The sequence below is a fragment of the Rissa tridactyla genome, chromosome 12, assembly GCF_028500815.1.
Source record: "Rissa tridactyla isolate bRisTri1 chromosome 12, bRisTri1.patW.cur.20221130, whole genome shotgun sequence".
NCBI lineage: Eukaryota > Metazoa > Chordata > Aves > Charadriiformes > Laridae > Rissa > Rissa tridactyla.
Window position 1 is genome coordinate 1,291,447 of NC_071477.1, and position 25,207 is coordinate 1,316,653.

At 44.9% G+C, this 25,207-nt stretch overlaps 2 protein-coding genes across 8 annotated transcripts; both read left to right on the forward strand.

Annotated features, from left to right (window-relative positions):
* The first annotated feature begins 67 nt into the window (after positions 1–67).
* FAM217B (family with sequence similarity 217 member B) lies at positions 68–5,754 on the forward strand. 4 transcript variants are annotated; one of them, XM_054218533.1, is made up of 5 exons: positions 68–205; positions 1,115–1,320; positions 2,489–2,600; positions 2,701–2,786; positions 3,187–5,754. In XM_054218533.1, the coding sequence occupies exons 2-5, from the start codon at positions 1,226–1,228 to the stop codon at positions 4,376–4,378; spliced, it is 1,485 nt and encodes a 494-aa protein (XP_054074508.1). In that variant the 5' UTR covers positions 68–205; positions 1,115–1,225; the 3' UTR covers positions 4,379–5,754. The 4 variants fall into 4 exon arrangements, with proteins under 4 accessions (XP_054074508.1, XP_054074509.1, XP_054074507.1 ...); XM_054218534.1 differs by lacking the exon at positions 2,489–2,600 and having other exon boundaries at positions 1,115–1,315; positions 2,639–2,786; XM_054218532.1 differs by lacking the exon at positions 68–205 and having other exon boundaries at positions 865–1,320.
* On the forward strand, positions 4,439–24,101 carry CDH26 (cadherin 26). Of its 4 annotated transcripts, none has more exons than XM_054218529.1 (16): positions 4,439–4,571; positions 12,282–12,359; positions 12,444–12,566; positions 12,991–13,152; positions 14,460–14,607; positions 15,234–15,400; positions 15,572–15,700; positions 16,218–16,403; positions 16,595–16,863; positions 17,469–17,611; positions 17,860–18,093; positions 18,640–18,867; positions 20,034–20,158; positions 20,571–20,645; positions 21,699–21,782; positions 22,485–24,101. In XM_054218529.1, exons 2-16 carry the CDS (start codon positions 12,339–12,341, stop codon positions 22,692–22,694), a joined length of 2,304 nt encoding a protein of 767 aa, XP_054074504.1. In that variant the 5' UTR covers positions 4,439–4,571; positions 12,282–12,338; the 3' UTR covers positions 22,695–24,101. The 4 variants fall into 4 exon arrangements, with proteins under 4 accessions (XP_054074504.1, XP_054074503.1, XP_054074505.1 ...); XM_054218528.1 differs by lacking the exon at positions 4,439–4,571 and adding an exon at positions 10,476–10,559; XM_054218530.1 differs by lacking the exons at positions 4,439–4,571; positions 20,571–20,645; positions 21,699–21,782; positions 22,485–24,101 and adding exons at positions 10,476–10,559; positions 20,369–20,557.
* Positions 24,102–25,207: the final 1,106 nt, after the last annotated feature.

A 25,207-nucleotide genomic window follows, 5' to 3' on the forward strand; every position in this document is an offset into this window, starting at 1 on the left:
GGAGGGACCCGCCCCTGGGGACTCCACCGCCCTCATCGGCCGCACGCTCCGGTCTAGTCCGGCCCGCCGCCGCCCGGCGCAGCCGCCCCTCACGGCCCCGCGGCGCATGCGCGGAACCGCCCCCCATCTGACCGGCCTGCGCAGTGCCCGCCTGGCGTCGCCGCTCGCGGCCTGCCCGTAGTTGCCGGTGGCGGCTGAGACCGAGGTAAGTACGGGGGGGTGGGAGGGGCGCGGCGGGGCTGAGGGGCTGAAAACGCGCGGGGGCGGTCCGCTAGCGAAGGAGCTGTCCTCCGGTCCCGTCGTCAGGCGGGAATGGCCGGTGTGTGCCGGGACGGGCACCGGTAAGGAGTAGGGGTGGGTCAGATGTAAACAGACACGGGCGTGAGTGTGAACGTGAATATATAAATAGCGCCGCCCCGAAGCTGACGGCGGGCGGGGAGAGGCGCTCCGGCGCGAGTCGATGCCCGTCCGTGCTCTCCCGGGACGGGAACGCGGCTCTGGGAAAGAGGAGAATGCAGCCAATTCTGCTCTGAGGGTTTTCAGTAGGAGCTCAGGAGCGCCGAGACGTTGGTTTGGGAAGAAGAAAAAAAATCAAGTATTGGGTACGAAATTTGCACATATGAGCAGAGCGCCTTTTCTGCCAGAAGGGCAGCTCCGCGCCCCGCTCCGCTGTCGGGTTAAATGAAGCGCAGAAACGCTGCTGCCGGCGGGGCCCGTGGCGCCGCGCAGCGGGGCCGGGGGCTGAGGAGCGCCTCGTGCAGGGGGACGCGCTCCCGGAGCGCCGCCGCACCCGCACGGGCCTCGCGTGCTTCGCCCGCGCGCCCTCGGGGGCGGGCCCGGCTCCCCCGGTGCTGTGCCCCGGGGCGGGGAGCGGGGCTGTCCCCCGGCCCGGGGCTGTCCCCCGGCGCGCTCTGCTCCCCGCACCGGGCCGTGGCGGCTCGGCATGGACCCGCGATGGTACGGCGAGGGGTTGGGGCTGGTTCCCGTTAAGCGAGCGCTGGGGGAGGGGACGGCGTTTTCCAGTACTGTTTGGTAGCCGATTATGCCTATTTTACTGCTTTAAAAATACATCCCGTTGGGAGGAATGCACGGTGTTTGTTTACTGCATCTCTAGGACGTGGTGATGTTTGCGTTTGATACGCTGTGTCTTACGAACCCGAAAGACTGGAGTCGCTTGAAGATTATGTAAAAATAAAGGTGCAGATGCCCTTTAAAAAGAGTAATAATGGGACCGGGCATTCAAGAATATCCCTTATTACTGCACAGAGAGACACAGAAAAAGGAAAACCAAATCAATGGAAACCACAAAGGAATGGTAAAGTAAGGAAATTATTTTCTCTCTTTCTAGTTACAGAAATCTCCAAATACTGTAGATTAGTTAATAGGTGCATGGCTCTGCTCTTCAGATTGTCATCCTCCCCTCTGATCCATGGCAACGATTGTGCAGTGTGGTCATGCAGGTCACAGAGTGACAGAGGTGACTGCGTCAATGCTGGAGGCACAAGACTTATTTTCATTTTTTTGTAAGCTCCCGAATTGATGAAATCATGTTTTTTAAACCAAAATCTGACTTTCCGGACGTAAAAACTGTGAACAAGATGTACAGCCTGACAAATTAACTGAACTGCAGTCAAACTAGATTAGATCGGGAGGGCACAGTTTGCTTCTTCCTGTTCTAAAATGACATTTTACAGCTTTCCTTTTTAAAATCAGTAATATTCCTTGTTTGTAGAACAAACACTGTTTTCTGATTCTTACAGAATACACTGATTTAATGGTTCTGTGTGCTGACACAGAAATGTATCCAATTTAATTGAGGAAATGTGTTTTGGTTTTAAGCTGCCCGGAGCAGTAATGCCATTCCTTTTGCTTGCGTATGAGCTCTCTCTTACGAATATTTCCACAATCGCAGTATAACATGAAATGGTGACTTTTGTTTGTGCCTTTGTTGTGAAAGTTTGTATCAATATCAAAATAGACTGTACGCTCCCTGCTCACTTTCACTCCTTAACTTCGTAAGAATAATCATTTAAATTTTGTTGAGAGTACGCGAATGAGAAAGGCAAGCAAGATTTGGCTTGCAGTCACCTTCATATTATACTAAATTGCAGTAGGACCATGTACCAGGTACTACAGAAGTTAGCAGTTAAATATGTAGTCTCTAATATTTCCTATTTATTATCCCCAAAGTAATTTGGGGATCTTCTGATAGAGGATTCCATATAAAAGCTAAGTTATATTATTATATCATCTGATTGAATTATTCGCTTTTATATTAGTAATGTTTGAAATACAGTAGTGCACTAGTAGTATAAAAAATAAAAAGTGACTATGGCATAGTTCTGATGAACTTTAAGTCTAAGAATAGTTGCAATTAAGTTTCTCTCTTTTTTTGAACTGAATTGTACTCTAAACTTTTATCGTATTTCTATTCTAGTGATCGTATATGTTGCTATTTACATATGATATTCTGTTTAATCCTTGGTAGTTACAGTAATGGAAAAAGCCATCCGAGCACCAAAGGACTAAATAAACCAATTTCTCATGTGAAATCTTCTCCTGGAAGATTAGGCAAAAATGTATCAAGTGCCATTGAAAAGGTAAATAATTCCTTTTTTTTGTTTGTTTTTGTTTACAGAAAAACGGTACCTAGTTTATGCCAGCTTCCTAATAACATCGCGTACTTGCATATGTTTTCAGACTTCCCATGACACTCAAGATGGTAACCAACCACGCATTTTTAAGAAGGGACGAAACCAGCTGGATGACAATACTCAGTCAAAAAGGTAATGTTATGTTAAGATTATCTGTTTCATTTGTAGACATTTCAAACTGGTATGTAAAATGCTTGTGACGAAATCATGGCTTCTCTGTTTTGCCTTTGACTTGACCGGTCCCAGAATTCAGCACTTACGAGGACAACAAATTTAAGTTATCAATATAGAAACTTCCTTAGTGAGTTCTCAGGCGAAATCAGAATAAAATAAAACAAAAAAAATCAGTAGTAGGCAGTGTTATCTCTGCCAGAAAATATTAATTTTAGCTCATTACTAAGTTGCCATGCCAATTTTAGCTTCATTCATGTAGATCCATGTCCTTGGAGGAGGGAGGCAGCAAGACCTTTGTAAACTGTTGTTCCAAAGACATTAACCATTCTAACGGGATATGATCTTTCTTTTTATTTAGGATCACGAGTGTTTGCACATCACTGCACAGAGTACAAGGACCAAAGAGGAGCCTCCCAGAAAGAAGGCAAAATGAATCTTTTCTGCACAGGACCCCTCCTAGCATAAAGGGCAGCGCACAAGGTAGCTTCTGTAGGGTTACAGACGTCCCAGTGCAACATTTCTATCGCAGTAAAAAAGAACAGTTGGAAAAGAATCATGAAGAACATGTTGCTGAAGCTGGTCCATGCTCTTCTAAATGGCAAGAAGCATCTGTAGATGAAATGTTTCTTGATTTTGAATCAGTGCAGATTATTAAAGAAGATGCTGAAGATGACAGTGCCAGTGATCTCTCTGATTCGGAAAGGATTCCCATTCCCCCGTCTCCCTGCACACCACCAGAACTCATTCTCAGAGCTGAAGAAATCGATCCAGTTTGTTTGGAACACGTCCCTGATACGGGTTTTAAAGAATCAGAGTATTACTACCCAGACTTCCTCCCACCCCCTTTCAACTCCTGGGACTTGAAGCAACTGGCCATCTTTGTTAATGTAGAGGGTAAAACTGAATTTCGACCAAAGCCAACGGGATTTCTTGAGAAATACATTGATCGCCTTTTGCAGCTGGAATGGCTGCAAATGCAGACTGTACAGAATGAGAAGGGAAAGGCAGCCAAAGCCCGGCCACAGACTGCTCCCGGCTCCATCCGTACCCTAAAAAGCCCCGGCAAAGGCAAAATGTTGCTTAGCCCTTTACCTAACAAGCAAGCGGTTCCCCAAGAAAGCGTTACAAAGCTGCCCAGAAGCTATTGGGGTCACAGGGGAGATTCATGCTGTGAAGAAAGTCGCCAGTTATATTCTCAGCCAGGTCACTTGAAACTTTCTGATAGAACGGGACGCATGCTTCCTTCTCAGAGACAATCTGGTGAAGTAAGGAGTGAACTGAAAAAAAGCCCAGCCGCAAGGCAACAGCTTCTCAACATGCAGCCCTCCGAGAACAGTTCTAAAATTCAAAGCGTTGGTAATATCAGACCCCCTAAGCAACCCCCAGTATTTCATGGTTCAGCTGCTCCCATCAAAGGCTTAAAAACATACGCGTGTACAAATCCAAAGAAAAATGGCAATGCCAACAATTACGTTCCTTCTAAAAAACCAACAGGGGACAGGAAAATAAAAACAAACAGCACGAAGCAAACATCACGCAAATATAAATGAAGAAAAATTAGTTAGTAAGTGTTGATGCTTCTTGACTGCTAGAAAGCATTTTGCCAATGCAGAAGGGTCGTGTTTTCTTCTTAGGAAGATCCTGAGAAAATATGTTCTTGCTGCATGTTGTAAGTCAGCACTGTTCATTTCAATACGTGTGATCTTAAGCCAGCAAGGCCGGCAGGAGATCTTCTCCCTGAAGGCAAGTGTCTTCCATTGGTCTTTCCTCAAAAATATTTACAATTGCTCAAGAAAGATAACACTGGCAGAGTATGGAAGTTTAGAGAAATATGTAACATGTCCTCCTGTTGGCACCGGCTGAAGTCCGTGGTGTTTCTCGTGCTTACCTTGGGGTATGTGAGGGAATAGGGGCCGCGCTCTTGGCCTTGAACAGGTGTGCTGTTTTGTGAGGCAGGTTTGACGGTGGTGGTTTGTGATGGAAAAGGGCTCAACTGTTTTTATAAAATAGTGGAGCATGCTTATCTATGCAAAGTCAAACTCTGATTCTTCACAGAAGATGATGAATTGGATTTTTTGGATGAATTGGATTTTTTTTATAAGAAGAATGGAGATAATGTTTTGAAATATTTTAATGCAGAAAGGATTCTTTTTAAGACAAAAAAACGTTAGGGAGCAGACAGCTTCAATAGCAACAGATTAAGAAAATGGGATGCATATTTTTATACCCAGCTTTCCTTGGAGTTCATTTTGTAAGCCTTGATGCTTTTTGTCATTTAGAGGAAACGACCAAATTTCCAATTGCACATGGATATAGATGACTAATGCAAAATGGGGTATTGCTAGAGACTCTGTGGCCTAATTTGCAGAACTGGTAGCCTCTCAAAACATAAAAAATAGACTTTTAGGGGATGAATGTAAAGGCTATTCTAAGTTCAAGTAAAGATATATTTTGATACAAAAGATTTCTATTTTCGGTCACCCGAGATGACTATTATTTATCCCGTGGTTCACTTCATTTAGCTTGGCTTCTTGTTTCACGGTTTAGTGAAGCGACGTGGGGAAATACCCCACAGAGAGGAACTGCACAACCAGGGCCGGGTCCTGTCCGCGGCCCCTCTGCTCCCTCTTGTGCCTGTGGGATGCAAGAGGGCACCACGCACAGTCCAGTCAGCATTCGAGGGTCAGCTCCTCTGTTACAATTTCAAGTCAATCGCAGCGGCTGGGGACACACTCTCGTTCAAGATGAAATTCTAGAGGGTGTTTTGTACTTTCGTTTTAAAATGAAGTACAGAGCAGCATTAACTTCATCCGCAGCCACCAGTGGCAGTGAACTGCTTATGGGAAGTGAGCTGAGGTCTGACAGACCAGATCTCTCAAGTGGATCCTTCACGTTGTGACAGAAAATGAAAAAGTAGCAAACACTAAAGAGTACGTTATGTATATAGTATATATACGTATGCATATATGTATATGCACTTCTCGTTGATCTCATCTTGGTTTTAAGATGCTTAGCTGTTTCTGTTCTTTCATCGTGCCTACCAGATCTTCAGCTTTGTAAAATTGCAAAGCATGGATTTATATGTAGTTTAAAAGGTGAGAATATTATTAAATGTAGTAATAAACCAGAGTATTTTACAGTACGTTAAAACATTGCTCAGGAATAGTCTAAGAAATATTTTTAGTGTTTTTTTCCTAGTCTACTGGAGACCAAATGTGAAATTTTAAACTGATAAAGGAAACAATGTAATATACAGTATTATATTTCCATATTCAGTATTTATGAGGTCACAGTTAAAATGAGTTGTAGTTGCATGTACATCCATCTCTATGCAATTAAAGTGAAACTTAATCTGACATGCTCAAAGGTCAAATAAATTGGCTGTGTCAGAGGTGTGGTGAAACTTAGAGGACGGCATTCAACACCAGCAACTGCCGAGGACCAGCACGTTCTACTGTTGCTGTTTTATCCTTTTGTTTTGTTCCAGACTCGTGATTGTATTTCAGCATTTTTTAGACAAAAGGTTCTTGCATCCAGTGCTAGGATTTCAAGCTCTGGCCAAATTCTACGAGCCTTCATTAGTCAAGTTTTCCTGGTTCGCGTTAACGGTAGTGCAAGTCAGTAGGACTGCTCTTGCCAATAAGCGCTGCTTTAGTGCACTACTGTAGGCACCTAACGCAAGGTGAGCGGGATCAAGTCAATAATCAGAATAGCAGTGTTTTAATTACTGCATCTAACAGAACTAGTTTTAATTTAGCATGTTATATAGCACTGAACGCTAGCATGTGCTGAATTTTCTTCTGAAATGTTACTCTACATTGGTGCTTTCCTGGGTTACCGGGAGGGCGGGCATGTAGATACAGGCACATGTTGCATGAGCACTTCTTAAATAAACAGTGTTTCAGTCAGCTTTGAACAGAGCAAAGGTGATGGGCACGGAGGAAAGTTCCTTCCTACAGACCTAAGAAAGTTTTGTTTTAATGTAGTGCTTGTGATCTGATGGAGATGAACCTGATGTTGGAGACTAAAAAGTTCAGCAGGTGGAGACGGTGATGGCACTTAAACTAAGCCTGAATGCTTGTTCCTCACTACGCTCTGGCTGGGATCTGGCCAAGGAAGTTTGTCTTGCATGATAATCACACAAGTCTAACTTGTATTCGTTGCTTTGATACTTCTTACACAGTCTTCTTTGTTTACACACAGAAATAGAAAGTCTGTGTTTGCTTCAAGAAGCAGACGTAGCGTGAGCAGACCTGCAAGGGCTGGATTTTATCCCGCAGCACTTCTGCTTCTGTTTTAACTTGACTGTTCTGGGCCTACAGAGAAAAAGAGCTCCTGTTTATGCAGAGGGCTGTGGCTTATGTTTTGTTCAGTTTGTGTTGATGGATATTGTCTTCAGAAGCACTTCTGAATATAGCAGAAAAGTTTATTCCGTCAAATACATTCTGTCTGGAATTAAAATACTTGCCCAGCACGGTGTTTGTGTGGCTGTTGACGGGGTGTTCACTGTGTTGAGCAATATGATCATACGTTCCTGTGTGTCTACGCCTAGCATTGAAAATGCTTCTTGGAGAACAATTTACTGTGATGTGAGATATTTAAACAATGATTTATTTTTTTTCTAGATAACTTAAAGGTTTAATCTGCAGTACTACCCACAAAACAAATACTCACAGGTTGCATTTTAAATAAACAGCTGGAATCTACTTCAGTTATACTGGTAGCAACGCTGAACAACTCTGTTGTTTTCAATGAAATTACCCAGTTATAAAGACGTGAAGAAACAGAGTTTACCCCAGTATGTATAAACTGGTTTTTAATGCACATGAAAATGTGCATTAAAATGTTTTTTAATGCACATGAAGAATTTTAAAACAATGTTGTTTTTCTCTTGACATGTTTCTTTTTTCACCATTACTTGCATCTCTGCAGTGAAATCCTGTGGTCAGTTAAGGTGTTACACCCCCCGCAGCCCCACAGCTTGTGCCCGCTTTCAGGTCTGTAGAGCAGTGGGGGGCTCTGCAGGGTGGCTCCAGGTCCCTGTTCCGTTGGCGGGGCCGGGCTCAAGCTGCTGCAGTCACTCACCCAGAATTTATGCCCCAAAGAGTGGTTATCGTCGTGCGAGTAACGTGTACTGTTCTGGGAAGAGCGGCTTCACACCCCTCGGGTGGGAGAGCCTTGAAAGGAAGACTCGGACAGTCCCTGCTGCTGGGTGGGTGTCCCGGGTCCCGCGTGGCCGCTCCTTCAGGCTGATAATGTGGACCGGATTGTTCTTTCCAAATGAGAGATGGCGCCTGCTGGTACGCGTTGGGGGTAGTGGGGTGCCGGTGCTTCTCGCGGAGGCAGGAAGGCAGGGCAGTGTTGCTTCTGAGAAGGCCGAGTTTAGAGCCAAGGGGCTGTCGAAGCAGGGGGCTCCCATCTCCCCCGCTGCCCCCGGGTGCTGTGACCGGGGGTCCCAGCCTCGGCCCGTGCCCCTCTGCTGCTGGCCCTGCCCGGGGCGAGGGCTGTAACGCTGCGCAGGGCGGGCAGGATTATTTCCTTGGGCTGAGCTCCACCTTTGACTCCAGACTGCTTCATCACGCCATGATGATCCCATCCCCGCTTTCTGGGCTTCAGTTAGTGGTGGCTGAGGTCGCTTTTACCTTGTATTTGCGATTAAAAGGATCTCGTTAGAAGTTGGGAGAGTATTTTGACAGTTTTTTCAGTCAGTATGTGATAATGTTTTTTGGAGCTGATATTATAGTTGAAATTTCTACAGTATGAAATTGCCTATAATGTACTACTTTTTGCCTTATTTTAAAGGTATTGAGCCTTTGTTTCTCCCATTGGCATTAATGGGTTTTCTTCTGAAAAAGAGTGAAACAGATCACTGTATCTGGAAAGACTGGAACTCAATTAACTGAGAATTTGCAGCCCAGCTTTTGATGTTGGTGATCATGTCGTCTTATTTATTTGCACTTTTTGTGGATATTTTTGCTAGTAATTTCATTGGAAAGTGATCTTGTAATTCAAAGTTGATGTATATTTACTGTATTAAAAAAGTGAGATACTGCCTGTTACTTAGTTGTATTTTTTTCATCATCCACAAGATGGCACATCTGAATTTTTCTTTTAGAAAACTCCTGCCCCGTAGGCTGGAGCGTGCAGCTCCGCGTACCCCGGCGATGTTGCTGCTGAGGGCCAAGCAGGGCAACTAACGCTGCGTGATTAGATCTACTCCACACGGCAGTCACTTCTGTAACGGCTGTGTTAAGGCATCGTAATAGGTGAAAATAACAGGAAAAACTTTCTCCATCATATTCATACTTTTTTTTTTTTTTTTTTAATGCACTAATGATTGAGTTTCACATTCTCTGTTATATCTCCAGGACACTTAGAACACGATCCAAAGAGCAGCAAAGACATGGGGGCAGATGCTAGCAGAGAACCGCATTCTCGTGTTGCTAGTACACATGGATAATCGGTTTAACTTAACTTCACATACTGCGTCTTCATATGCTCAGCTGAGACTAATCAGAAGGAAAATAGAGAGAAATTCAAAGGGGAAAAAATGGCATTTCCTATTGCTGAAAATCCCTTTGCTTTGCTACTTCTGTAATCTTTATATTAAGCACTGCAAAACTCCATGAGATACCGCACAAGAATATTACAATCAGAACATTCTTGCTGTTTGAGTTTTCCTGATGTCTGAACCATCCTGTCCTGGGCTGCTATTTGAGCCTGTCACTTCTCCCGTTAATAGCAAATCTCAGCAGCTCATTTGCCTGCCTTCCTCCCCACGCTCGCTTTTATGTAAAACATTGTGGCCTATTTGACATGTTGTATTGCTTTTCTTCTCCCCTCAACAGAAGATCAATTCTTCCCTAAGTCTTCCTTTCACAACTTCCAGAGCACTAAATTCCCTTATTTCCCAGTGCTAAAAAAGCAATACAGGAGAATGGAAAATGCTGCAAAAGTTGTTTTCATAGAAGCCAGGACCTTCCCCGTACCCATCCATCGTCTTCTTTTTACATGGTTTTATAAGACTTGATTTTTCATTTCCCGCTTCTTTATGTAGTTTTATTTAAGATGTATTTTTCACAAGTTAGGTGGGAAGTTCAGCTTCAGGTGTAGAAGTTCATACTTGCTTGATGGCTTTTGGGATGAACGGGACAATCCAGTGTTGGTTGTATCAGCTTTCAAGTGAGCTTTTACAGAGCTTGTTCTTGGTTCAAAGTCTGAAGTAATATAAAAGCAGCGCTCCTGGGCGCGGTGGATGAACCCCGCTCCCAATAAATATAAAGAAGTTGCCTGTTAGTGTTTTTGCAAACAATTGTGAAGTTATTAGGAAGCGGCCTTTCCAGGGGCCTGCCAAGGCGAGGCCCGTGTTTTGTCCCGGCTGTACCACGGGCAAAAACCTGCGGCGGCGGCTTCCTGGGGCGGGGGGCGGCGGCGAACGGACCGAGCCCCCGCCGAGGGCGGGCCGGGCCGTGCGTCATTTGGCTTGGGCACAACCGACAGTCTGGGGTTTAAATTCCGCCTGTCGAGGCGGAAATACCGCGTGCCCTCCCCGGCTGCGGTGCCGCTGCCACCGCGGGTGTCACCCGGCGGGCGGACCCCGTCCGCGCTGAAGCCGCTGGCACCGCACGGCGCCCCGCGGCCCGACCCCGGCCCGGCCCCGCCGCCGCCCCGCTCCGCGCCCCGCTCCGCGCCGCCGCCATGGAGCGACTCGCCGCGCTGCTTCTCCTGCAGGTGGGTGCGGGCGGGCCCCTTCCCCGCGGAGCCGCCGCGGAGGGCGCTCGTCTGCCCGCGGGCACCGGGCTCGGGGCTCCTGGAAGGGGATTTCCAGGAGCGGGGCCCTCTGCTCCCCGCGCCGGGACAGCAGGGCGCTGGCGGAGGCGCCCAGTGCTGGCTCTGCTGGGCTGACGGCCATAGAACGACTTGGGTGGGAAGGGACCTTGAAGACCACCCAGTGCCAGCCCCTGCCCTGGGCAGGGACACCTCCCACCAGCCCAGGTTGCTCCAAGCCCCGTCCAACCTGGCCTTGAACCCCTCCAGGGATGGGGCCGCCACAGCTTCTCTGGGCAACCTGGGCCAGGGGCTCACCCCCCTCACAGCCAAGAATTTCTGCCTGAGATCTCATCTCCATCTCCCCTCTTGCAGTTCAAAACCCTTCCCCCTTCTCCTATGGCTCCACTCCCCGATCAAGAGTCCCTCCCCAGCTTCCCTGGAGCCCCTTGAGGGACTGCAAGGCCGCAGTAATTCAGTGGCATTCCCACCAGTGTTGCTGTGGGGTTCGTGGGGCTGAACTGGGTTGTTCCCGTGTAGCAGAGCCCACACTGGAGCGGGTACAGCAACAGCCCAAGCCATCGCTGGGCAGCTGGTGCACATGGAGGGGTGTGCAAGCCCTAAAATACACAGTTAAAGCTTCCAATGTAAATAAAAGTGGCTACACATACACAAAGGGGGAAGCAGCTTGTTGGGGGGGTCCAACAGAGCTCAACCTGGGACAAAGCTAATAAATGCTACGTGCAAGTGTCAGGTTAAGCCTCGCTGGCTGCTTCTACATCACGGAGGTTTTCCCCAGGTTGCACAACAGCTCTACAGAGCAGCTCCAAGGCGTTACTGGTGAACCCCCATTGCTTGGCAAATTTATAACCATGGCAATTTTATTACGTTTCTTCAGGAAAAAAAGGTCATGGGGTAAAGGCCCGACCTTCGCTCGAGTCTAGGCAGGAAGAGCTCTGTGGCATTTTTTAAATGTGATGGATGAGTCATAAACCCCAAGCTTTCCGAGGAAAGCAGTGGGAGCTCGGAGGAAGGTGTATGCCTGACCTGGGAGCTGATGGCAACAGTGTAATCTGGGTCTGTCCGACTCCTTTGGGGCGAAAGATTTCAAGTAAAAAGCAGTGTTTGAAGCTGGCGTAGGAAGCTTGTGCTGATAAAAGGGCAAATCCTGCCAGTTAGGGTGCAGTCACCATTCTCAACAATTTATTTTACTCATCTGCGCTAGAGACTTTGGTCCAGTGTTCATTTTCTGGTAAATCAGGTGTGTTTGGGACACTTAGAGTCACCTGAGAACCTGAAATACTCTCCAAACTTATGTGCTGCCAATACCAGACAAGGTCTAAAGGAGCACCAGACAGAGGGAGGCGGAGGTGGGCAGTTTCAGAACTGGAGATGCTTGGTTTGAGAAAAGCCACACAGATAACACCCCGGACGGTTAAATGCGGTGTTCGCATGTTTCAGAGACTGGCATCACCCAACCAGCAAAATTAATACCCGAGCTTTCATGCCAGTTCATTTGGAATGAGATGGACGGTGTTTGTGGAGTTTCCGGGGTTAGATACAATTTAATACAATGCTGTCAAAACGGAATCAATATGTTTCTGCGAAGCCAAAGTCCTCCTAGACAACACAGCAATGGTTTCTAGTTAACCACACTTCTCACAATCCCTTCTTTCTCCCCACAAGGTTACTGCTGCCAGCAGTTTTTCTCATGAAATTGAAAATGTCAGTTTAAGACAAGCCATGCGGAAGAAGAGTACTCAGGTTTGTAGTCAATATTATATAATAATAGATACCCAACTCTTAATATGTAAACTATGACACTAAATACACTTCTTCATCCGATAGTGGATAGATTCTTATCAGTTGGACAGTCTGCGTCCTCTACAGCGTACAAAAAGGACCTGGGTTATCACCACCATCGATGTTCAAGAGGAGGACAAAGGCCCGTTCCCAAAATACGCTGGGCAGGTACAAAGAACCTCTTTGTAAGGGTTCCGCGAGAGCCTCAGTAGGGTGTTCATTGCCACAGACTGCACATTAAAATGCCAAAGGTGGGAGGGGGCAAGAACTGTGCGTCAAACGGCACCTTTTTTAAAAAAACCTTATTTGTTCAAAGTTGTCTTATTTACCCAGCGTTGGGTGGCATTGTGTGGTGGGAGAGTGTATCGCTCCTTCCCACGGGAAGCTGCACATGCTCGGGGAAGGCCGGCGCCGGCGTGGGCGAGCTGAGAGCGCCATGGCCCGGGGCTGTGAACCCGCCGCAGGGCGCGAACCCGCGCTGGGCTGGGCCCCCGAGGAGGGGGGGGGCGGGAAGGGAATTGGGCTGAAGTCTTGTTATTTCTGTTCGTCTTCCCTACTCACACCACTTTGTGCTACTTCTTTTTTTCAAAAGCTGTTCAATAACAAATCATTTAACACATCAGTAAAATATCTAATCAGTGGACCTGGGGTAAATGAACCTCCAGAGGTTGGATTGTTTTCTATAGAAGATGACGAAAATGGCCATGTGTACGTGCATCGTACCATTGACAGAGAAAAGACCTCAATTTTTCAGGTAATACGCTTAAAAAAAAAATACTTAAGACTGTTGGCAAATATTAATTGCTTTCTCATGGCTAGATGCTTCACACGAGTGAGACACACAGCTTTATGACCTCCTTTTCTTATTTTGAACCTCTAAATAAACGCTAAGATGATTGTCTCAGCAGAGACCAATAGGTAACTTCCACATCACTCTCGATTATAAACCTTTATCACATGTTTGGACTTCCACAAATATCTGTACGCTTCTTTTTTATCTTTTTTTTTTTTTGGTATGACCTTTGGTCATAATGTACAAAATGAAAAGGTTGCCCTGAGAGTGCAGGTATGTTACAGCTCTAGTGGCCAGAACACTGAGTTGTAAACCCAAAAACTCCCAAGCAAGAGAACGGAAGCAAACAGTTACGCATTACCAAAAAATAGATAATACTGGAGGAGCTGCAAAGCTGTATTACTGTAACTTTATATACGAGTAAGCATATGTTTCTCCTTAAAAATCAGAAAAGTGTTCGTAAGCAGTAAGTGTAATGAAAGAAATGTGATAACAAATGTACGAATGAAGCAAGTGAGTGTGGGTTTGTTTTCCTCTTGCAAAAAATCTTCAGTTGTGGCCTCCTTATGTTTATTGTGATGATTTCCATTTGTGTCTCGCTGGTACCCCAGGGAGAGTTACTGCTCCATGTGGCTTTCTGGGCAAGGTCTTGCCTTCCACAGCGAGAAGATACATTTTGGAGAGCTTTCTATTCCCCCTCACCGGCCAAGTGGCTGTTCCAGGGCAGACGCCCCGGGCTGGGTTTTAAAGCAGGAAAGCAGGAGGTGTCCCTGCCCGGGGCAGGGGCTTGGAACTGGGTGATCTTTACGGTCCCTCCCAACCCAAACCATTCTGTGATTCTATGAAATAAGCAAAGGAGAATTCAGCATTCAGAATTGAATCCCCTGCACATTCATAGATACGGAGCCAGAACATCTCAGAAAATGAAATGTACTACTCAAATAAATGCTTCAGAATTGGGAAGCACAGGTGAAAGCATTCTTTTGTCTGGCCCCGAGGATATTTATGTATTTTATATTAGGCAGTCATTTCAAATAACCCAGATCCAGCTCCAGGTACTGGTTTTTATTTTTGAAGTATTGTTTATGCACAGGATGATGTTGATGAATCAACTACCTTTGAAATGTGAAATAGTGACTTAGTGATGCAACTCAAAGCCAAATGCTAGCCAAATATGCCTGACGCAGCCTCAAAACTGACAGTTTCCATTCTGATGTCTAAATGATACCATTTATTCCATTCTGATGTTTGTGTCGCTGCTCATTTAGATACGTTTCGATATTGTGTACAGAAAAACTGGTGAACCATTGGACCGTCCTTTATTTTTCAAGATAAAGGTTAAAGATATTAATGACAATGCACCCGAGTTTCCCAAGGAGGAATACAGTGTTACAATAAGAGAGAACCACACTAAAGGTAAGTGCCATCCAAACGACGGATACCACTGGTTTGTGTATCACTGCTCTCCTTCTAATTTCTTTGTCTTTCTTTGTCTTTTCTTTCAAAATCTGTTCTCCCCAGGTTTCACTTAAACACTCATGGGTTTAGGGACCATGTCCTGCGAAGGACTGTTTCCTGCCTCTTGGCTTCTTGTCTGATTAACCGCACTGTACATTAGCATAACGGTGGAGACATGCTGGGAAAACTCCTAAGATATTTCTTCTAAACTACAAGCCAGGACTTCAGCAGACTAATCTGAACACAAGCACGCTGCTTCACACAAGATGGTCAGACAAACAGTTTACAGATGCAAAGACTTAGTCGGGATGTGTAGACGTGGCCATGGTGCCAACTCCTCGGGAGCTGGCTGAGAGCTGGCACAACTAGCTAGGGAATGGTTTTGATAAAGTAAATTCAGGAGTGTGATAACTCTCTCTATCGTCTCTCGGGACTTTTGGCAGATTTGCTCCCCAAGTGAGGTGGAGGCCAGAGTCTTGGCAGAGATAACCATAGCCAGGAGAAGATACAGGTGTTTTTAGGACCTGTGAGAAGCTCCTTGTCAAGACTAAACACTTCTATTAATGTCTCAATTCTTATCCTAGATGAGCCAGTTTTCCAAGTTACTGCCTTGGACAAAGATGAAGGCGGCACTGTGAATTCTCAGGTGTCCTATTCTCTAAGTATGCAAATGCCCCTTCCAGATGGATTCACATTTAATATTGATCCTACCACAGGATCAATATTTCCGACAGGATGCCTGGATTATAAGGTGATGTACATATGGCAGCTTCTTGTCGTTTAATGCATGATACACCTTCACGACACATTAGCCAGCTGTAAGGGGAGGGAGAGTCTCACATCCAGCCTTGCAGCTGTGACTGGCAAAATGCGGGAACTGCTTCTGAGCTACGTTTGAAAGTTCCTTTCTTCTGTTTTTCAGACTGCCAACTCTTTCACACTTCTGATTAAAGCCAGTGACCACGGGACTCCCCAGCTCTCATCTACTGCAACAGTGAATGTAGCTGTTGAAGATGCAAACAACCACCTCCCTGAATTTACTAGGGATCATGTAAGGAAAATCATTATTGCTTTACTGAACCTCCTAAATACAGTTCAGTCCTTCAGACTGCTGAGTACACCCAGGAAATGGGAACCCTCAGACACTTGCAGAATGAGGCCAAAACACTTGCAAATGAACTTTATGTGCTAGAAGAAATATCTCTTAAAAATGTGGACAGTAAAAGAATGCTTGGCTATAGAGAGTGGAAAACTTTGTTAGTTTTCTGTGTGCATCACTAGAGGGCTTTTGTCTCTCTCTTACCCTAAGGATGCTGACAGACAAGCTTATTCTGTCATCTGCGGAGCTAAGGTGCTGATTACAATCTGCCCTCCTAGTTTTGCTCCACGAAAACCTGAGTGGCCCGAGGCTGCCCGCCCGCAGGCTCTGCGCCAGGCTGGGCAGGGTGGTGGGTACGGTGGGTCTGCGGCACCTTCTGCCTGCGGAGCCTTTGCTGAGGGTGGGGGCACTGAGCTTGTTCCTCTTGGGGAACAGGAATAGTCCTTACTGCTTTCCTTTCCCCTGCCAGTACCTGCTGCAGATTTCGGCAGGTCAGGAACATCCGTCGGCATTACGGCTCCAAGTGGAAGACAAAGACTCTCCCAACACTCCAGCCTGGAGAGCAAAATACAGAGTAACGGAAGGCAATGAGAAGGAACAGTTCACCATTGAGACAGATCCAGTCACAAATGAAGGCATTTTGAGTATTATCAAGGTAAGGAGCAGTAACAGATGACCTGCAGCGTGGCAACGTGTAGCGTGGCCAGTCTGACTACAAGACCAACAGCTTAGCATCTCGGCTGAGTCTGGTGGGCTCAGCTCACCTCTGCGTTCATCCGATATACAGAGATGATCGCCAAACCAAAGGTCATAGCTGCTAATCAGACTTTTGTCTGGGGTTTTCAGCCTCTCAATTATGAAGATGACTCTGAGGTGAAACTTGTCATTTCTGTAGCAAATGAAGAACCGTTCTTCTTGTGTAAAAATGGCGTTGTGATGATGTCAAGCCTCGAATCCACGAATACAACTGTGAACATCATGGTCTTACAGTCACAACGTGCTCCTAGGTTTCATCCTCCTATACTTATTGTCCAAAAAGAAGATTCAATGAAGCCTGGGAGAGTATTTAGAAGGTATCCTGCCACATATCCAGGTGATGTGCCAAGTAAGATAAAGTAAGTGGAGATGCTTCTAACTCTCAGAATAAGAATTAGGAATACAAAGAGGTTTTCAAGTTTAATTTGGTATATGTACATATATGAATATACATACACATCTATTTTACAGTTACATGAACATATACATTAGAGGTGCAGATTTACTGCAGATCCAGATAGCTGGTTCTCTAAGACAGGATTTAAAGGTGCAATCAGTCCTTGGTTGCTCAATGTTTCTTTTGTCTTCCAAATAGTTTTGCCTAAAACCAGGTTGCATTATTTATGTATTTTACTTTTATGACAAAACTTTGATGCCACAGAAAGGACTAAGGTATGCTTGGCTGTAAGAATGGTAATCATCTGATGTGGAACTAGATGCTTTCTTAGCCCCTGGGAACAGTTTTGATGGGCCTGTACAAGGTCTGGGGACTTCTATGGGGAACTGTTTGGTGGCTGCGTTGAAATACACAGCTTGTCGTAGCGTTAACAAAAGTAAGTATCACTAACAAGTAAAAATACCTACAGAGCTCAAAAGGACAAAGAAAGGTGCAGTAGAAATTTTCTATTCTCCAAAATTCATTTAAGAGAATACAGCACTTGTAACTTTTTCCTTTCTTTTTAAGATATGAACTAGCCCATGACCCAGATGGCTGGCTGAGTGTGGATGAGAATTCTGGAGTTCTTACTGTGGCAAAAGAATTCGATCAAGAATCTCCTTATGTGAACAACAGCCTGTACACCATCATCGTTCACGCTGCCGATCATGGTGAGTAGCCAGTCAGAAAATATTGAAGCAGTATTTGGCCTGTTTGAGATGAGGTGCATATTAGATATAAAATGGTAGCAAAACTAAGGATCTGAGTGGAGAATGGTAATGCAGAACAAATACCCTAATGTTTAAAAGTGGCGTTATATGTGATTAGTAGGATAAACCAGACAGAGATCCTGCCAGTGGACTGGCTTTTGTCCATACCCAGTTATGAGTGTTTTTCAGTTTCCTTTACTCCTGTCTAGGTATTCCACCACAGACTGCTACTGGCACCATCCTGCTTTACTTGTCTGACATGAATGATCATATGCCAACATTAGTGGCTCCTTCTTTAGATGTGTGTGACAAAAAAGAAGGGACACCTCTCATTATAAGAGCTCAGTCTGCTACAGTCCGGTCAGATTCTGGGCCATTTACATTTGAGCTGGTTGAGGACTCCGAAGATGTGAAGCATAACTGGAAATTAGGAAGGAACTTTGGTGAGTTCTTCCTTTCGTGTCTTTTCTTGTCCTTCATGAGAAGTTCGTTGTCACTTAATGTGCCTTCTGGCTATTTCACTGTCTCTTACCTTTATGGTTTGTTACTGATTAGTCTCAGTGAGACTGAAAGGACATGGAAGAACAGCTTTCAAAATATAAAGTTACTGCAATTTGAAAAAAAGTTACATCGTTCCTCATCTCAGCTGAGAACAGGACCAGAAGCGATGTGCTCACATTGCAGAAAGGGGGATACGACAGCTGAGGAACGACTGCCGCATTTGATTAACTTCCTAATGAGTTTTAGAGGTTTCAGTGCAGCTATGTCAGGATGCAGCAAGACTGGGACAGATCTGCTTGCCCAGAAGGCTCAGCAAGGTGATGAAGTGGGATGTCATTTTGTCCTACTTACTATGGTGCGTTAAGGATGGAAAAAGTATTTGAAATTGGGGTGCAAATGAGTTTCCCTTCGATTATCAACAGAAGGGACTGCAGAATGTCAGACTTCTTTTTATGAGTCTTGAAGTAATTTGCTTGTCTTCTTTTTAGGGGAGTCAGTTGAACTTCTAATGCTAAGAAGCCTCCCACAAGGTAGCTACTTGGTACCCCTCGTTATTCAGGACAGGCAAGGATTTTCTATGAGGCAGAACCAGCATGTCAGGCTCTGCTTTTGCCCAGACGGACATACATGTAAAGATTCACCACTTCCACAAGCAGCAGTGACGCTTGGAGGTGCTGCCATTGCAATAATACTGTTGACTTTCTTACTACTGCTGGGTAAGTAACCTCCTAATTTACATGTGCAAGTTATCTGTCGTCTGCCCATTGGATCTCACTGCAATTGCGGCTCATGAATGTGTGCTAAAATCTACCAGCCTTAACAGGAAAGAGCATTTGCCCTGATGTGGTGGTAGAGCGTAGCCAAGGTGCAAGCCACTAATACTTGCACTCTTCACGGTGCTTCCATCCATGTATCCTGGTGCATGACACATTCTCTCTTCAAATTTTAGGAAGACCTTAGTTTTCCAACACAAGACATTGCCATTTCCATCTAGTAACCAAAAAGATCTTTTTGCATAGTCAAGAAAACTTTCAAATTACTAGGCACTATGATACAATGTGTAATGCAGAGGAAGGTGGTATCCAAGGCTGACAACAGAGGGTAAAAGACACTAGAAAGATGAGGGAAACTTATCTGCACTCATGGTTGGGATGTGAAAAGGTGAGGACTGTGTATTATAGAGAAGAGAAAAAGGGAAGATAACATAGATGCATGGAATACTATTGTATGAGCAACAATAAATGCAGGTATATAACTTAGGAAAAAAGAAAATATCTAAACTAAAAAAACCAGAAATGCAGTGTTACAGGTGGAATTTTTCAGCTTGTTACTTGTGAAAATCATTATTATATTGTGCCTAGAAGATGACTGGCAAATACAAATATGTTGTTAAGCTGAACTCTAGTGCAATAAAGTACATATTCTTATTTGCATCGAATAAAATTGAATACTTGACTTTTTGACATTACCCATACCCTGGCTAACTGGAAGTAATGAATTTCCCCTATAGGGTTACAGGAATCAGTAACTGCTTGTTCTAAGCTGCTTCCTCTGTAGTAGCTCATGTTGGTTACTGCTGAAGAGGTGAACTGCTGATTCTTTATCTGAAGCAAAATATAACAGATTATCTGACCACGGTTCCTCTGGCTATCCGTGAGTGACCTGGCATGCCTGCTCACTGCCGGGCTCTGGAGATAACAGCTTGCCTTTCTAAAGCAGGCTGACCGCTGCAGGCCAAGCGTGGCATCTGCCCGGCTCCATCGCTGGAGGTTTCCAAGTTGCTCGTGTGGCACTGGGCTGGGTACCTCCCCAGCCCCCTGCACAGAGCCATACACGTCCATTTGCAATGCCCGTTTCACCATGCCTTTTCTTGTTTCAACAGTTTCCAGTATTCTGCTTTGCCGGTTTTACACGCCAGGATCTAAAACCAAAGCCATTGCTCCACTTCAAGAGGGTGAACAGACTTTAATCAACTACAACGAAGAGAGCAGAATGGCTTTGTCTCAAGTAAGTGCGAAAGCGTATATTCACGGTACCCCACCAGGGCTGTGTGGCTGAATCCGGTACTAGCCATCTCTTTTATTGTGTTTCCTCTGGTTTTAGAATTGAGCAGAATAAAGCTTTTTTGCCACTAAGCATATCTGGGGAGTGGTGTTCTGCAGGGACTGGATAATGCTGCTCTGGTGACAGACTATTATTGCTCCTACCGTTTTTCAGGATCAGCGGGACCTTCCCAGGTGCCTCATCCTACCGATGAATCCAACAGAGGAGGAGGCACATCGGCTCTTGTCACACTGCACACACTGCTGTTTTCAACACTAGTACATGAAAGTGAAAAAGGGAATAGACTGCACAAAAGTGTGATCCTTCACAGTCTCGTTCAGTTTCTTATTAATACCATCCCTCTCCCCGTACACAGGCTAAGCTGGATATTATGGATCATGCTGCTCTACCACCTGTGCCCGTGGAGGTTGGAGAAAAAGCAATTTCTGAGGTAACTGCCTGTTCCCTGATGTAAATGCCCTTTTTTATACCGCAGAAATTGGTAATCCAAAGAATGAGGTTTGGTGTTAATAATAGTGGGAAGCGTAATGCAATAGATTTCAATTAGAAAATAAGTGTCACTTGTTGGAGATTCCACTGCTAGTTAAAATACTGTTGACAACTTATTTTTTTCTAACAGCTTTCAGTTTGAGACTCACATTAGTTAATGTGATAATAACATTAATTAGTTATTGTTCTAAATATTTGGAAGTGCAGTTTCTTCCAAAATTCTTATCACAGTACCTGAACTGATATGCACAAGATTTTATTCAGTTCTTGATATAAGTGAAATGGAACCACCATTCTTCAGATATCCGTCAAAAACACACCGGTCAACATCTTCTACCTAACATACTCTTGAAGTGTGGACAGGATTTATAAGTATGACTTTTTATGACTGAAGATGTAATTCTGGGGGTTTGAAGGCTTTTGAGTTTGGTCTGTGGTTTTTCGTACTATATTCTCTAACAGACGTCTGTTTTCATTGTAACGAATGCCTGAAGGAAAGCCTGGTCTACATCAGTAGACGACTGCCACGTGTTCTGTTCATAGGTACGCAGAGAGAGAGACTCTGAGAACAATCTTTACAGCAGGCAAAGAAAATGTAAAATAGTCTTTTTTTATGTATGTGAGAGCCCAATTCCACAATCCTTAAAACCATAGTTAGGAGCTGGGATTACCTGTGTGAGCAGACATTATAAAGTTCTGAGGTTATGTTTGGTGCCGTTAATGAAAAGGAATCCAGCACATTTAGAGGAAGAACCATATTTAATTACTGGAGATTATGAAGAATGCCTACAGTTGGTGACTCCATGTGCACATAGAGTATGTACTCATAAGAAGAAACAGTCCCTGAGCAGAAAAGCTGCAATGTAACTGGAGAAGACAGCACAAGAGAAGTGGGTGTAGCAGGGAGAAATAGTTGGATTTATTTCTATCTGAAAGAAATGTTAGTAGGTGACTTTATGCTGGTGAAACCTGAGATACTATGTCTGTCTTCCAGGATGACCTGTACGCGAGGTATGAGACATTCCAAGTAAGACACCTTGATTGCATGATACAGAGAGTGGACAAAATACTGGGTCAGGTAAGAAATGAGTGTTGAACCCCTCTTTGTCAAGTTGGCTTGTAAGAATAGGAAAAAAGGCTTGCAAAACTGGAAAGCTGCCATGGCTTCAGCTGCTCTCTCAGCCCACATCTGAGAAGCATTACAGTCAAAAGCAAGGGACGTATTTGATGGGGAAACACTGAAGACTCTTCCTTGTTGAACACTTCTTGTGTCCAAGACTTCTTGCTGCCTTGGTCACCCAGCAGTTACTGCACAGCTGGGGTCTGTCACCTCTTAACAAATTCTTCAAGAGGGGGAAGTGGGGCTGAAATGCTTTCTGTTACTGTGCAGGGTTAAAGGGCGGTTGCCTGCTCTTTCAGCTCCGGGCTAGCAGGGAAATCTTCTTGCCATGTCCTGCCTGGCCGCTGCACATTCGCAGGCCTGTCCCCCGTGCCTCCTTGGGCCAGACCGCGTGCCCCCACGCACTCAGGCGTACTTGCTCGCTGGCTGGTCCGGGATAGATGAAATGCTCCGTTCTGCCTCATTTGTACTCTAGGGGAAGTTCAGGCTCTGGTGCAGCTGAGAGTTTCAGTAAAACTTTTTCTTGTGAGAGAAAGACTCAAACTCTTCACTGTAACCTCCTGGCTTACCTGAATAATTTGCGTATCATGAATTACTTTAATTTTCAAAAGGACAATAGGAGCTTCCATGATGATTTGCATTGTTTCTTCCCTTCGTTAGAAACTGTATGAGCAAAACAGTCTGGAAGATTACAGGGCCACCTATGAGCCTCACAGATACGCTGAGGAAGGAGAACTAGGGCGAAGTAACTCCTTCTGTTCTGTCTCCATTGGCGGTGAGGACTTGCCTGTTGATTTTTTGAACACTCTTGGACCAAAGTTTTCTGTTCTGGAAGAAATCTGTGAGAAGCGATTTCCATCACTCAATTAATTTCAGAAGGCTGTGCCTACTTTATGGTGTTGTAAAGGCTTCTGGCAGAAGCACTGAAAAATTCTGAACAAAGACCCATCTGTGCTAGAAAGCGTTGCGGCACGTTTGCACCATGAGTACCTGGCCTTTGGTTCTTCCTGCCTGCACTGTTCGCATGCAGCCGCCAAGAACGTGACGTGCCTGGAAGGGCCACTCCACTCTGAAGAGATGGTGGAGTGATTTTGGCATATTCTGTGCAGACTTACACAATAGAATATCTGATATTAAGGATCCTCAATATTGTATGCAAAGGAAAAAAAGACATCTACTAGGCTGGAAATTCCAGTCAAAGTTCCATATGGAAATAAGCCAGTTTTGAACGGAAAAGGCAATTAACAGCTAGGCCAGCAATAGTCCAGTGGTCTCTTTAAATCCAAGGTTAACTTTAGTACAATGCCATGCATATCTGACTTGCTGATCAGATCTTTTATTCCTATATGACATTGAAACACCTCGGAGAAAGTGCTCTTCTACTCTTAGCGTGACTGTACCTGCAGCATGACCTGAGGTCTGCTCCCTACTCGCCTTTTAGCATAAAAGAGGCCCTTATTTAGTGCCTGTTTGCTCATGCTGGCATCTGGTGGCTGTTAGTGTTATTACACTATTGTAAATGCTGTAAATGGTAATTGTTGACAGAGGACAAGTTATGGTTATTCCTTTCATTCGAATAACTACCTTCTCTCAATTAGCTACAAGTGACCGTGATGAAGAAATTCATGGGTTTCCTCAAGCACCATTGATAAATCAGATGGCACGATAAAGAAAGGATGGTACCAAATGTCCCTTTATGGAGACCACGGATGTGTTACTTTGAAATCTTGTGGTTTGTGCGTGTCTGAGTGTGTGCAGTTGGCCTGTGCTCAGTTAGAGCATGATGGCTGTTGGTGTCACGATACACGAATGAGGAAAGAATAGCTCAGAAGATGGTATTCTGCTGTTAGGTAAGTGATACAGACAGTAAGAGATGGAATTAGGCCCAAATTTTACTTCTGTTCCATTACAATTCTGCGCTAAAAGAAAAATCCTTTGCCTAAGGCAAGCACTAAGTCTGGTAGCTAAGGTGTTGTTCTTCTGTTTCAGAGTTTACTTAATAAATTACGCTTTTGCTCAGATGTTATTAACTAATAATTCAAGGTTGGAAACTTCAGTCAAGTGTGATAAAAGAATCTGACTGAGTGGCAGGCAGCTAAGTTTTCCTAAATGCCAGCAGCGGGATCTGTTTACACAAAAAATCACTACTCCAATAAACTGTCTTTAATTTATAATTCCAGATGGAAGACTTCAAATCAGGCCAGTGATCTAACAGCACTGCTAATAACCATGATGACTTTTTTATTGCAAACTATAACCATATTGGTAAGATGAGAACTGTGCTGTGTTTTGCTATTTCTTCTGAAAATTATGCAAGATTAAAAATAGTAATGAAAGTATTCTGTGTGTTTATTATTCGTGTAAACGTGTGTTGGGGCTATAGCACGGCATGCTGACAAACACCAAATCATTAGATGTGATCGGACCCGCAGCTGCTACTGCCAGAAAAAATTGTCGCTCTCTTGCATGGGAAAAAAGGAACCGTTTTACCTATGGGAGCTGTATATACCGTGTGAGTGCAGAACGAGGGGCTCAGTTCATTTGAATGATTGTTCTCATATTTTAAACATCACTATGTGCCTTTTAATAGGAACGAGTACTTGTATGTAGGAAAGACAAACACCTAAGTGAGCGCTGGAACTGCTGAAAGCTCTTACCATCCCTGCTGCCCAAACACGGGCCGGCAAACTCCCTGGGGCAGCAGCTGGGGGGATCGGGGCAACAGCAGAACCCAACAGAGGCTCCGGAACGCCTGGCGTTCTAGCTCTGTGTCGCAGCGCCATGTGACAATTACTTCTTTTTTCATCTGTGCATAAGGTTTGAGTTGATAGTTCTTCTCAAATCGTAGTGAAGGAAACCTAAATGAGTTCATTAATTTCCCATTGTCTTAAAAACTAGAAACGTGTGCTTGAGACACCAGTAACTTTTTAGTGGAGTTTGGCGGGGGGAGGCCCATGCTGATGAGGTAATACCTCCACTACTAATTTACTATAATCAAAAAGGTTTATTTAGAGGCTTTCATGAGACACAATGATTACTAAGTACTGAAAATGAGGCATAAATCAGAGCATTTCTCACCTACATCACACATTTGCATCAATCACACTTTTTAGGACACTACTGCGGGCAGCTAGTCAGGAAAGGGCTCAGCCGTGGCAGGCTGAGGTCCACATCAGGGGCAGAAAGGGAGGAAAGTGTCTGGAGGCAGCGTGCTTCCTTGTGCCACACAACACCCTGAGTGTTGTGATGATACCCCAAGCAGGCTGCGGGCCTCAAAACTGTTGTTGCCTTGTCGCCATGGAGGGTGACAGCGGGCCGTCAGGCTGCCGGTCACTGAGGGAGCTTCCAGATGTCCATGTGAAGGTTGGTGCGAGGTCCCTGCC